At 37.9% G+C, this 12,845-nt stretch overlaps 1 protein-coding gene across 2 annotated transcripts in view; it reads right to left on the minus strand.

Annotated features, from left to right (window-relative positions):
* CHN1 (chimerin 1) overlaps positions 1-12,845 on the minus strand; it is a 197,261-nt gene that overhangs the window by 36,321 nt on the left and 148,095 nt on the right. For both annotated transcript variants that reach the window (XM_047772923.1, XM_047772924.1), the window contains one exon: positions 8,650-8,727. In XM_047772923.1, the coding sequence (XP_047628879.1) occupies positions 8,650-8,727 (78 nt within the window). The remainder of the gene's footprint in view (positions 1-8,649; positions 8,728-12,845) is intronic.

The following is a 12,845-nucleotide window of genomic DNA, read 5'->3' on the forward strand; positions in this document are numbered from 1 at the left end:
CCAAACAAAGGGAGTTCTACAAAAGAGAAAGACTGAGCCGGACATTTTAGGCCTGATTTCGACAAATGCAGTCACACAACTAAAACGTCATCTCTACTACAACAGACTGGAAGGTTTCACTTAATATGTCAAGAATCCTCTGGCTCCCATGATCTAAAAATGAAAATATTCTTTTCTTTTTAACTTTTATGTCTGGATAACACTTTAAAAGAACACGCCATCACTTCTCGGCCTTTTGGCTAAGATCAAGTGTAAAAGAACACACCTAATTCTGCCTTGGTTCCCCGCCTCCCCCATAAAAAAATGTAGGAAATAAGCAGTGGATCATGACCTTCAGATGTGTTAACCCCACTGGGCTAGTTCCCCCTTTCTTTCTAGCTTTTCCTATTTTGTAGCCAGAAGAATCTTAAGATAATTTAAGATGAGAGGTTAGTAAGCATAAAAAATAAAAGCTATCATTATGTTATTTATCAGGAAAACAATCTGTTAGTGGTTTCTCAGATACCAACATTGCGATGGTAGAATATTTAAGAAAGAAAAATCAATCATGTGTTCTCTTCACTTAAAAAAGACCCTTCCTAGATTTATATTCCACTGCCTTTGGTCTATATGCGTATCTCTCATTCTTATCTGCTCTTTGGACTCTCTGACAAAGGCAGTGATATTTTCATGTCACATGCTATTACATACGAATATTGAGTGCTAGGTTAATAATGATAATAATTGTGCTGAGATACAGGAAACCTGACAATATAGACAATAAGTGAAGATGTTATGACATATATATTCCTCAGACATAGGCTTGACCATTTTATTAAAGTCACAATAATGGCTTCACTTTTAAGTAAGACTCTTGTCCTCTGAGAAAGGTTAGTGCAGTGGGTCACAGAGAAGATGAAGCATAGAAGTATAATTTGTCAATTAAACAAGGTTTTGAAAAATGGAGATATGAAATATTATTTCCTATTATCTTAATTATCTCTTCTATTAACTTAAAAAACAAGCAGAGTATAATTAAGACTTAATTCTCAGTTAAATGTGCAAGAGGAGAATGGATGTACGATACAAGTGACTGTATAAGTTGCCTTTAAAGTACTAACATGTCCCAAATTCTTGGAGGTTAGATTACTGAGTGGACACAATCAGAGAGCACAAAAAGAAGAGAATTTGGGAAAAGATGACTTTTTCAAATTGTGTCTTCCTCCTACGGATTTATTTATATCCTTAACTTGTTACTGTGTTGGCGGTCACGTGCCAGGCTGGTCCTTTACTTTGGGATAAATTTTGGAGAAGCCAAATTTTCTAAAACATTAAGTCAGTATGACAGACATACTTGCTGGAAATAATCAATACCATATTAGATGCATTCGTCTGGCTCAGGGTCTCAAATTAGGATACTGGTTGAAAGTAAGAATTATGATAGGTTCTGACAAGAGAGATAGAGCCAGGCTTCTCCTTAAGGTGTTTAAAAATGTCAAGTCTAACATCTTAAAGGCTGGCCTCAGGTTTTGTTTTATTTTTAAATTGGTTGGGTTTTATTTTCTTCTTCCTTCCTTCCTCCCTCTCTCTCTCTCTCTCTCTCTCTCTCTTTTTTTTTGCTTTTTAGGGTCAGACCCATGGCATATGGAAGTTCCCAGGCTAGGGGATGAATCGGAGCTACAGCTGCTAGCCACAACAATGCCAGATCCGAGCCACACCACACAGCTCAGGGCAATGCCAGATCCCTAACCCACTGAGTGAGCCCAAGGATCAAACCCACATCATCATGGATGCTAGTTGGGCTCGTTACCATTGAGCCATAACCAGAACTTCTGGGTTTTAATTTCGTAAAAGAAACTGTACATTTAATAAGTTCCATTAATGGACTCCTAGTGAGAGAGTCAAACCTGCTTATCTCTCCCCAAATTTTAATTTACTCTCTAATATTTTGTTTTTTATTTGCATAAAAAAGCACACTTAATAAATTCCACCAAAAGTCTCCAAGTAAGAAATACAAACTGCCAAATCGCTCTCCAAATTTGAAAGCAACAAAAGCAAAAACAGACAAATGAGACTACATCTAATGATAAATCTTCTGTATAGCCGACAATCAACAGAGGGAAAGGGCAACCACTGCTGAATCATAATGTAGGTTTCATTTTTAAAGGAACCTCCATAATGTTTTCCATGATGGCTGTACCAATTTACATTCCCACAAACAGTGTGCCAAGGTTCCCTTGTCTCCATATCCTCACCTACACTGGTTATCTTTTGTCTTTTTGGCAATAGCCATTCTAAAAGGGGTGAGGTGACAGTTCACTGCGGTTTTGATTTGCGTCTCCCTGACGATTAGTGATGGTGATGCTGAGCACTATTTCACACACCCTTCAGCTATCTAGATGTCTTCTTTTGAGAACGGTCTGTTCAGGTCATTGTTCATTTTTAAATCAAGTTATTATTATTATTATTTTTTTATTTTGAATTATATGAATTCCCTCTCTATAGTCCCTTATCAGATACATGCTTTGCAAGTATTTTCTCTTATTCCACAGGTTGCCTTTTCACTCTGTTGACCGTTTCCTTTACTGTGCAGAAGTTCTTAGTTTGAGACAATCTTATTCGTACTGTTTTTGCATTACTGCCCAGACCCATGTCAAGAACCTTTCCTGTATGCGTTCATCTACTAGTTTTTTGGTTTCTGGGCTTATACTTAAATCGTTAGTCTGTTTTTAGTGATTTTTATAAATGTTTTAAGATAGGAGCCAATTTCATTCTTTTGTGGATAGATACCCAGTTTTCCCAACCTCATTTATTGAAGAGACTGTCCTTTCCCCATTTAGTGTTCTTGGAACCTATGTTGAAGTTCAGCTGACTGTAGAAGCATGGATTTATTTCTGGAGTTTGTATTTCATTTCATTGGTCTAAAGGTCTGTATTTATGCCGGCACCATATTGTTTTGATTGCTATAGCTTTGTAATATATTTTGAAATCATTAAGTGTGGTGCCTTCAAGTGCTGTTATTCTTGCTCAAATTGCTTTGGCTGTTGGGGGTCTTTTGTGGTTCCATATGAATTTTAGGATGGCTTTTTCCACTTCTGTAAAGAATGCCATCATTGTGGTTTTGATAGGAATTGTGCTGAATATGTAGATCACATTGGGTAGTATAGACATTTGCAATGCTAATTCTTCCAATCCATGAAATGATGAGTTCCTCTTGAGTTAAGTACAGCATTTAAAATTCTCTGGTTCCACACATGGCTATGAAGATGTATAAGCAACTATGAGCAAACCAACAAAAACCTTGTGAAATATTTCTCCTTAGATTATTAATGTTAGGCAGTAACCTTTCCAATGACCTTAATGATCTAGATTTATATTTAAGGTGTCATAAGCTGTTCTCCTGCTATCATTACAGGATAGACAGAACTGAGGCTGAAAGGGGCACAAAGCTGGGGGGCATTGTGTAGGCCTGGAGAGAAGTACATGGGGAGTCTCTGTGGTCCCTCCTCACTACCAGCAGGGGCGGAAGTGAAAAGCAGAGTAATGTGGTGTTATTGTTTTGGCTCCCACAGCACCTCAGATAGCAACAGAAACACAGTGCCTACAGGGACCTTACAGATGATCTTGTCCAATCTCCTATTTTCTTTCCATCACCCTCTACAAGTTTGACTGACCTAGACTGACAAAACCCCTGCTATGCTCTGATCTTTATTTCTATTTTCTCTTGCAAGTGACCCACATTAAGAAGCAGGAATTTTGTGTGAGTTATACATATATATATCCATATACATGTATAATGTAGAAACTTATAATACAGTCTCCTACTCGGAGAAAAACATTTCTCTTTTAAAATATTTACATTGGACACTCCATGTTTATATCCAAAGGAGAAGCAATGATGAGTAACATCATTGCTAAAGGTTAATGAGACATTCCAGGTTACCATTTCCATTTTGTCATGATGCATTTAAACTCTTTATATTACTATTAATTCAAAACAATATTCAAACTTCTGAGCACTTAAAATGTGAACATTGATTGTCCAGTCAAATAAGATAAACATGATATTTTAGGTTTTATTTCATTTTAAAGACTCACATGAATTTGATTTTTAAAATTTTGTAACAATACAAATCTTAAGCTCATTTAAAAAAAATGTGTCTTTTGTGTCTTCTTGCTGCATGAAAGGCAGTTTCAAAATAACAATAACCAAAAGCACCCCCACAACAAAGATCCCCCATGTCACATCGTGTGCTCATTTATTCTTGAGCATCTTCAGGGCATTTTACTAGATAATGGAGACAGAGAATGGAAGAATGGAGGGAGAAAACAAGGGGGTAGGTTGTGTTATGATGGTTGGTGAGGAAAATACCAAAGGAGGTGGGTAGGCATGGTCCTTGAGTATGACATTTCACTGACTGTTAATATAACTAGTTTTTAAAAATATTTTTTCATATATAGTTTAACAGTAAACTATGGAAAAGAGAATAATTATATTAACAAATCTAATGCCTGTCAATGTAATTTAATCAGAGAATTTTAGAGCTGTTGAAACTTAAAGATCACGTAGTTTAACTCCATATTTTATACTAAATCTATTTTTTTTTGTTGTTTCATCTTGTATTCTCAAATATGAATCAAATGAAGACCACAGGGCTTGGATTTGTCCATGTCCTCTGAAGGAAAGGAAGTGCTGGCCGTTCACTTTCAGCAGGAGTGCTGGCCATTTCTACCCTTCAGTTTATCAAACGGCAAGACATCTGGTCTGGTGGCCAGGACTGATGGGTTAACTCTTATCACTATATCCCCGTAGGTCTTGAATCAGTAATTTTATTACATATTATAAAGTTCCTTTTACAGTGTTAATTACATTATCAATTCACACCTCAGGATTCACTGCTTGTGTATGATCTTGGCAACATTCAGTCTATTATTATATCACATCTTTCATTTCTATGTAGAAAGCAACTCTCTGAAACTCTACAATCGATAAGTCACCACATCAAGACTACCTTAGAAAAAAAACAAACTCATATTTTAAAATATCTAAAGTTTTTTTTTTTTTTCCCTCTTTGGCTACGCTTGAGCATAAAAACAAACTCATATTTTAAAATATCTAAAGTTTTTTTTTTTTTTTCCCTCTTTGGCTACGCTTGAGCATAAGAAGTTCTTGGGCCAGGGATTGAACCCGTGCCACAGCAGTGACAACCTTGGTCCTTAACCCACTGTGCCACCAGAGAATTCCAAAAGTATCTATAATTTTTAATGTTTTCTTTTAATTATTTAATTTGCCTGAGTAGCCAAGTTTCTCTTATTATTATTACATTTTATGTAATCTTGCTAGAACTATTTGAATTAAACATACCAAATGAAACATTGACTACTTTGAAGGGAGTCAAAGCAATACAGCGGCTTTCACTGAATGCTGTGGTGCGTGAAAATGCACTGCTCTTACATAACATCTAACTGTGCCTGGGAGCTAAGAAAGCAGCAAGAGCTTTCTTTAGCACAACAATCATGCCGGGGTTCTCAACTGCATCGTGACCTCTGCAACTGGGCAAGAAACAGGCTTGTGTGAATTTAAAAAAATATCCACTTAAGGGTAATTTGTGATAACAAAAACAGTAGCTACCATGTACCTATACACACCAGGAATTCTGTTTCTCTGATGGAGAACCAGAGGTTTAAAGAGATGAAGCAATCTGCCCAAGGTCAAATAACAAGCAGGTTGCTGAGGGCAAGGGTTGGGTCTTAGTTAGCATTCTATCTGGGGAGCCTCGGATGGAGGATGCAATCACTGCTGGGGCTGGCGGGGGTGCCTGGGTCTGACTTTTAAACGGTAGTTTAGCTTAGTTTTTGTTTTTAAGTCAGCTTAAGAAATTAGTGTTTGTGCTCTCTCTCTCAGGGTAATCATTTTTAAAGGATGTGGTACATTTATTTTTAAAATGATAGCTTCCCTAAGAGAGACAACTACCCTTTCTTTATCAAATCCTTATAAGTAACAATGGCGGGGGTGGGGTGTGGGGGGGAGACACTGTGTTATATAACACAGCAAAATGGGATGCCTTCCTGCTTTTTTTTTCCTCCTTCTATTAAAAATGAACAAACAACAACAACAAAGAGCAAACACCTGCCTGGAGTCTGGAGTCAGGCCCTGTTGATTTTTTTGGATTTCACCTTGGTACATGCTTTCCCCAAAGGTATAAGACACGCGTGGCTTCACCTTCTGAAATGGGACTTGGCAGCTGTGTGACACCACAGAGCAACATTATGTAACAAGGCAGTTCAAGAAGCAAAAAAGAAAACCACATGAAATGAGGCTTTGGTGAGTGGGTTGGTAGTTAGGTTGAGGACACTTTTACCAACATAGGGGCAGTCGATGGCAAGGCCGTGTGAATGATTATCATTGTGTAAATGCTCAGGATGTTTTCTTCAATAAATCTCAGAACTGGACACACTTACATATCACATCTGTAAGTGTCGGAGTCTGAATTCTTTTGGGGATGTGCTTGGAAGTCAGGTATGACCCCCTTTCTCTCTTTTCTAATGCCACCCCCACAGAAACATTTTTTAAATTACATAGGATGATTTCAATGGCAAGAGTCAAATTCTGAGACTTTTGACCTTATTAGCAAACTCTGAAACATATGTGGTGCAACTCACTGTCTAACATGAGCTCTTCCTGAGCATACATACTTTACTTTTTTTCTTTTTTAAAACAGTGAGCTCCAGCTGGTTTTAATTTTTTAGCTTGAGAAGGAAGCAGACTTTGACTTTTTAATGTGCCTTTTTTAAACAACAAAAAAGACAAGTATCTTTAAAACAGTGTGGGTACCAAGCTATGAGTCACAACGGGTCCCGCAGTCAGCACTTTCTGGCTGTACAAAATCTGCTCATTAATGCCACGTGTTAAATGAAAATTGAGAAATTACTGGAGGCACAAGCAAAGAAGAATTAGAGAATGTGCCTGTTTATGCAAATCTTTGAACAGATCTACTTTGCTCTTTATCAGTATTGATAGAAAGCATGCACAGTGAATTGAGCACTGAAATGACATCCTTCATAGGGCAATCTGTTCCTGCCTAATGTACCAGAGGGGTACATCTTTGAAGGTATATTTAAAAATCTCAGCCATTTCTAAGGGGTATGCATAATTTCCTGCTTAGGACCCTAAATGGCTATTTTTGTGACCAAACATGTACATAACTTAACATTTGCAAAAGGATGTATTTTGGGTCCTTTTCCTGATAAAGATCCTGTAAGACCAGGTTGTATATCATGCAAGAAGACACTGAGGCCTAGTACCTGCATGGGCTGTTTAGGCACATAAATGGAGGACGTGATTGAGACTGGATGCACACACTGCTTGGTCTCAATTTCATTTTAAGTAAAAAATACTGGATGAAAGTTCAGGTCCTTAATAATATGTTCAAAGAGGAAGAAGACAATGCTGTTTGGTTTACCTTGAAATATTTGCAGTGTTTACACAGCCCATACCTTTTTGGAATGTATCCTTTATCTCAAATAATTTGAAGTACATAAAAATCTATTTTTCACTATGGAAAAAGCAGAGCATACCAGGGGCTGGGTATTTAGCATTTGGATAAAATAAATGCTAGTGTTAAAAATCAGGAGGAATCAAAAATTTGGAATTGAAATTTCTTACTACAGAGCCTGGTCCCTTCTATCTGCTGAATAAATGTTGAATACCTTCATAAATGAACAGAAGATCAGGGTTTCCAGCTTTATCAACTTTTGAAAAACAGATACTCCCTAATGTAAAAACTAATGCCATTTTGTCTACACCAACAATATTCATGTCTCATGAACTTCATCCTAAAGTTGTATGTAACTATTGGGAAGTTACTACAGAAATGTTAGTGCATCTACCCAGTAAGTTTAACTGGGTCTCCTTACGCACAGGCTCACATTGTATGTTCTCTGAATTAGGGTGCAAAAGACTGAACTTCAAGCTATAAATACAGACAGAATGTCCACTGAACTTGAATCAACACACACCTCATCTTGATGAAAAACGATGAAAGTATAGTTGGTAAAACACATTAACACAATAATTAAAAACTTTACACACACACAAGGTGAAAGTAAATACTCAAAAAGTGAAGAGAAGCTGCTAGTGTCAGCAGCATAACAAGCCCATGGTAGCTGTCCTCCTTTCATCATGGTCAACTCATTAGCAGAGGAGAAAAGGCAGAAACTATGGGAAATGCAGACCATCTGCTCAATCCAGATGCAACAACACATGCCTCTTAGAGCCAAAGCTTTTTACCAGAAATGACACGACATTAGATCTAATCCTCCCATGAAATATCCAACAAAGGTAGTTAGACAAGCTGCATCATAAATAAAAATAACGTCAAAATCATTATTAAATGAGACCTTTTAAGTATCACAGGACTTTTACCATTGAGTATACACTGATCAAAGAGAATACTAAAGCAGCATTAGAGAAAACGGGGTTAGATTCTACCACTTTTATTCAGTTATTGCGTAAAAAAAATCATCTTTAAAACATCTTCATTCCTTGAATAGCAAGAACATTTTAGTCCAGTCATCCTAGTTTCAAAGAGACATCACTTTAACGCTGTGTATTTCAAGTAATGTGCATTTCCTCTCGTACAAGAAAAGGTTAAAAACAAGTATTCTTACCTTGAAATTGTGAACCTTTTCATATTTTGGAATTTGCTCGTTTTCTTTCAGAGTTGCTCTTCTAACAAGTGATGTCAACTGCGAATAAGCAAAGAGTTTCAGAGGTTGCCAGATTGTCACAGACGACTTTTGAGAACCCAGTTTCATTCCCAAGGCTGCTATCAATAAATCTTGCTGACGGCCCTCTTGTTTTGATTTGTGCACTGGAGCTCTATTAGTTTTCCTACCCGACCAAGACTCTTTGGATGGCATTTTGGAATTCACAGGAAATAAAGAAAACCTATATTGATCTATGTCTGTCGATGAACTCTCTTCAGCTAACAAATGAGCATTCTGCCAGCCAGCACAGAACCCTACCCTACAGAGAGCTGCAGAGAAACATCACGGAGAGGTGGAGGAGGATGATGAAGCACTTCTTAAAAAGAGGTCGACTAACCAGAAAAATTCTTCTTTCTTCCTTTTTTTTTTTTTTTTAAAGGGCTCTATATTTAAGCTTCTGAAAACTTAAGAGTCTGAACAGAAATGAAGAGTCGATGCCAGCATACAAAACATTCAGCATTTCTCTATCCTTTTTGAAAAGCCAGGCAATTTTGACAAATGATACATTTCTAAAAGCTTTCTTCTCTATTCAATATCTTAATGTCCATTCTGAATGCAAGATGCCTACATACTGCCTGCAGTCAGTTTCTAGCAACAGCCACCCTGTGAAGCCCCTGGCAGAGGGTGGGGGCGGGGAGGGATTTGACAAGGCAGGCTGGATTAGACTGGTCACCGTAAGAGAGGAGATAACCAATGAAAATCAAGCAACAGTATTTAAGTACTGTATTCCTCAACTCACTCTGTCTCTGTTTCTCCCTCCTCTCACGAAAGATTTTCTTGCTGGCTCAAGGCAGGGAAAAAAAAAAAAAAAAATCAGTAGGAAGACAATGAGCATGGAATGAGTCATGAATCATTACAAAATGGATTTTTTCTTCCCCTATTAAAAGCAAAGGAAAATTAACATACAGCACTAGGTTTTAAAAAGAATGCATCACTATGCAGGTAAATTATGAAAGGCTGATCAATAATCTGCCTTTGTGCATATGGACTGAGGTTAGTTAACTAAAACCTGATTTTGTAAAAGATGAGCAAAAGCTGGTAAGTACTTTGATGAAAAAGGAAAGGAGTTTAGGTATCATCCTATTTTCATGTAGAACAAGGAGCATGCACATAACAGCAACACCCTGGAGCAGTGAGTTCTGAACCTCTACCATGAGTAGTTTTGTTGTGGGCCTACACTTAAATAGGTCCAATCATTATTTCAGTTTTTCATCTCAGCATTCTTTTATTCAAAGAGATTTAGGCCAGGTCATACTGCAAGCTGGTTGGGAATGATTCCTCAAGTACATAAATAATTCCCAGATATAGTGCCACGGTGCTTATCTGACCCTTGGATGTTTGCTGATGCAGAAAGGCAGGTGCTGTGCAAGAGACTCAAACCCAGCCTTATTTAAGAACAATGCCTATTCTGTACTTTTTTACCCAGGTGCTATAAGTTTTCTCATATTGGTTCCCTAAACACCTCCCATCTGTTTCCTCATGCTGGGGTAATTAAGTTCAACTCACTATGATTCTAATGTTACACTGTATTTAAAGAATCTAAAACTACATTTAAATTATTTCAGCCCATTTTCTCAAATAACTGCACAAAATTTATCTCAGATTTCATAATCTACAGGGGGTATGGGACCAATGCAGATTCTAATTTAATCAGGGCCTAAAGTGGTCCTTAAACCATGCTAGATACTGATAATACTGAATGACTGATTTTTTAAGCATGCCACTATTTTTTGAGTCTACAATCCCATCTTTTAAAATGGTTTATTCTTTTAAAAATATTTCTAGGTAAATAAAGAGCAAAAGGTAATATTTATATCTACAAATGTTTCATTTCACAAATTTATATCCTTAGGTGATTAATATGAGACACAGTTTTTTGTTTGTTCCAAGAAGAAATACAATGGAAAGAACTTTCCCTGCCTAACCTAAATTACTCGTCAGCTTAGATCTAGTTTGTCATGTGATAACTAAAAATAAAAAGGCCAGCCAACTCTTTAGTCAGGTACAACCTAAAGGGAAATTCTTCTGATGCTCAGTGGGCCCAGAAAAAGATTCCAAAAGCAAATCTCTCGGTATTTTTTTCCTCCACAACATTTAGCACGGAATGTTCAGGTTACTAGGTTAAAGAAAACAATCACCCATGCAACCCAAGTAATTTTTTTCCCCTGAATATTTCTGATCAAGGTCCTTTATTACAAATCATCCCCAGTCTTTCAGCTCTAGTAATTAAAATTCAACCAAAGTATAAAAATATTCACGGTAAGAGTTATCTAGGAAATTCATGGCTGGGTAAAAGTGAACATTCTGTCACAGAGAGGCAAGGTCTACTGCTGACTCTGCAGAGTCATAATGTCCTTCCCGAGTAATTTTTCTACCTAAGCAAGAAATACTAGATTAATCACAACTTGGGCAACTAACTACCTAGGGCACAAAGGAGACAGAAAACAATGGCTCAGGATGAAAAACTTCTTAGCACCCCCTCAAGTGGCTGCTGGGGGTTTGTCACTATTACGCCTTCTGCATTAATTTTGAGGAGCTCTTGAGTCAGAACTGCTAACTCTTAAATTCAGAACCAGTATCAATGTTCTAATGTTCCAGACACACGTATACCACTCATATTTTTCTGGCCATATCTATCTACTTAGTTACAGCATCTATTAATTATGACTATCATTCATTGATTATTAAGTACTCATGCTCTAAGAACCCAGCTAAGAAGCACTTTACATATAGCATCCCATTAATTCCACAGCGAAATGCCTGTGAAGCATATATTATTCTATTTTATCGTTGGAAGAACTGAGGCCTACAGAAGTGAACTTGTCAAAATTATACAGCTATTAGCTTAGACGTTGGCTAGGAGTGGGGCTCTTAAAACACTACACTCTTGCCAATCAAGTGAGAAAATGAGAAAAAAACCATGGAGTGTGAGGGTAGTTGTTTTTTTTTTTTTTGTCTTTTTTGTTGTTGTTATTGTTGTTGTTGTTGCTATTTCTTGGGCCGCTCCCACGGCATATGGAGGTTCCCAGGCTAGGGGTTGAATCAGAGCTGTAGCCACCGGCCTACGCCAGAGCCACAGCAACTGGGGACCCGAGCCGCGTCTGCAACCTACACCACAGCTCACGGCAACACCGGATCGTTAACCCACTGAGCAAGGGCAGGGACCGAACCCGCAACCTCATGGTTCCTAGTCGGATTCATTAACCACTGCGCCACGACGGGAACTCCTGTTTTTTTTTTTGATTCTACCGAAGGTAGTTTATTTATTTTGTCCTTTCAATTTCGAAGAGTAGCGGTAGATGGTAAGCGAAGAGTAACAATAGATGGTTAAGAAAAACTGGCCAGGCATGTAGGTCCCACAGGGTCATTCTTGCTGGACACACCAGCAGTATTTAGCGTTTTATTTTGCCTGGGAAACTTTGCCCTGTCTTAGACCTGACTCGAGCGGTCCTTGATAGGGATATCGCTTCTGCAATGCTCCCCTGGATGAGGGTGACTGGCCTGGAAAAAGAGAGGGAGAATGTGCAGATTCCACAACCTCTCTGTTTTTACCTTTGTCCAAACCATCTGTAGTACAGGGAGGTGGACTCTGAAAATTGGGGGAGGAATAAGGACAAGAAGCGGGAAACAGGTGACCTTACAAAGGATTGCATTTGCTGTTTTTCAAATATAGAAATTTCTACCACTGACCCCATTCCCTTGTTATTTGTCTAGTAATAATATTGGATTTGTGCTGAGCTAGCCTCTCATTTTCACCAATTGTACTAAACAGCATCCTGGACTCCAGGGCCAGACACAAGTGCTGACCTAACCCTGTCATCTCTTGGCTGTGGCAGGTCCTTGGTCAAGCTACTGACTTATTTGTCTTGTTCCCTAAAGTGTTAAATGGATTAAAAATACTCATAGAATTATTTAAGAATTAAATGAGATAATAAATGAGATAATATGATTACTTTATTCCTGTAATCAATAAACAGAAGTTTCCCTTCCTTTCCTTGTGTCTAAGACCCCAAGATCAGGGTTAGTGTGATGTGTGACAGTGATACACATTAAAGACCCAAGGCCACTGTCACAAGCAATGAGAGCTTCAAGTCAAA

The sequence above is a fragment of the Phacochoerus africanus genome, chromosome 3 (genome assembly GCF_016906955.1).
Source record: "Phacochoerus africanus isolate WHEZ1 chromosome 3, ROS_Pafr_v1, whole genome shotgun sequence".
NCBI lineage: Eukaryota > Metazoa > Chordata > Mammalia > Artiodactyla > Suidae > Phacochoerus > Phacochoerus africanus.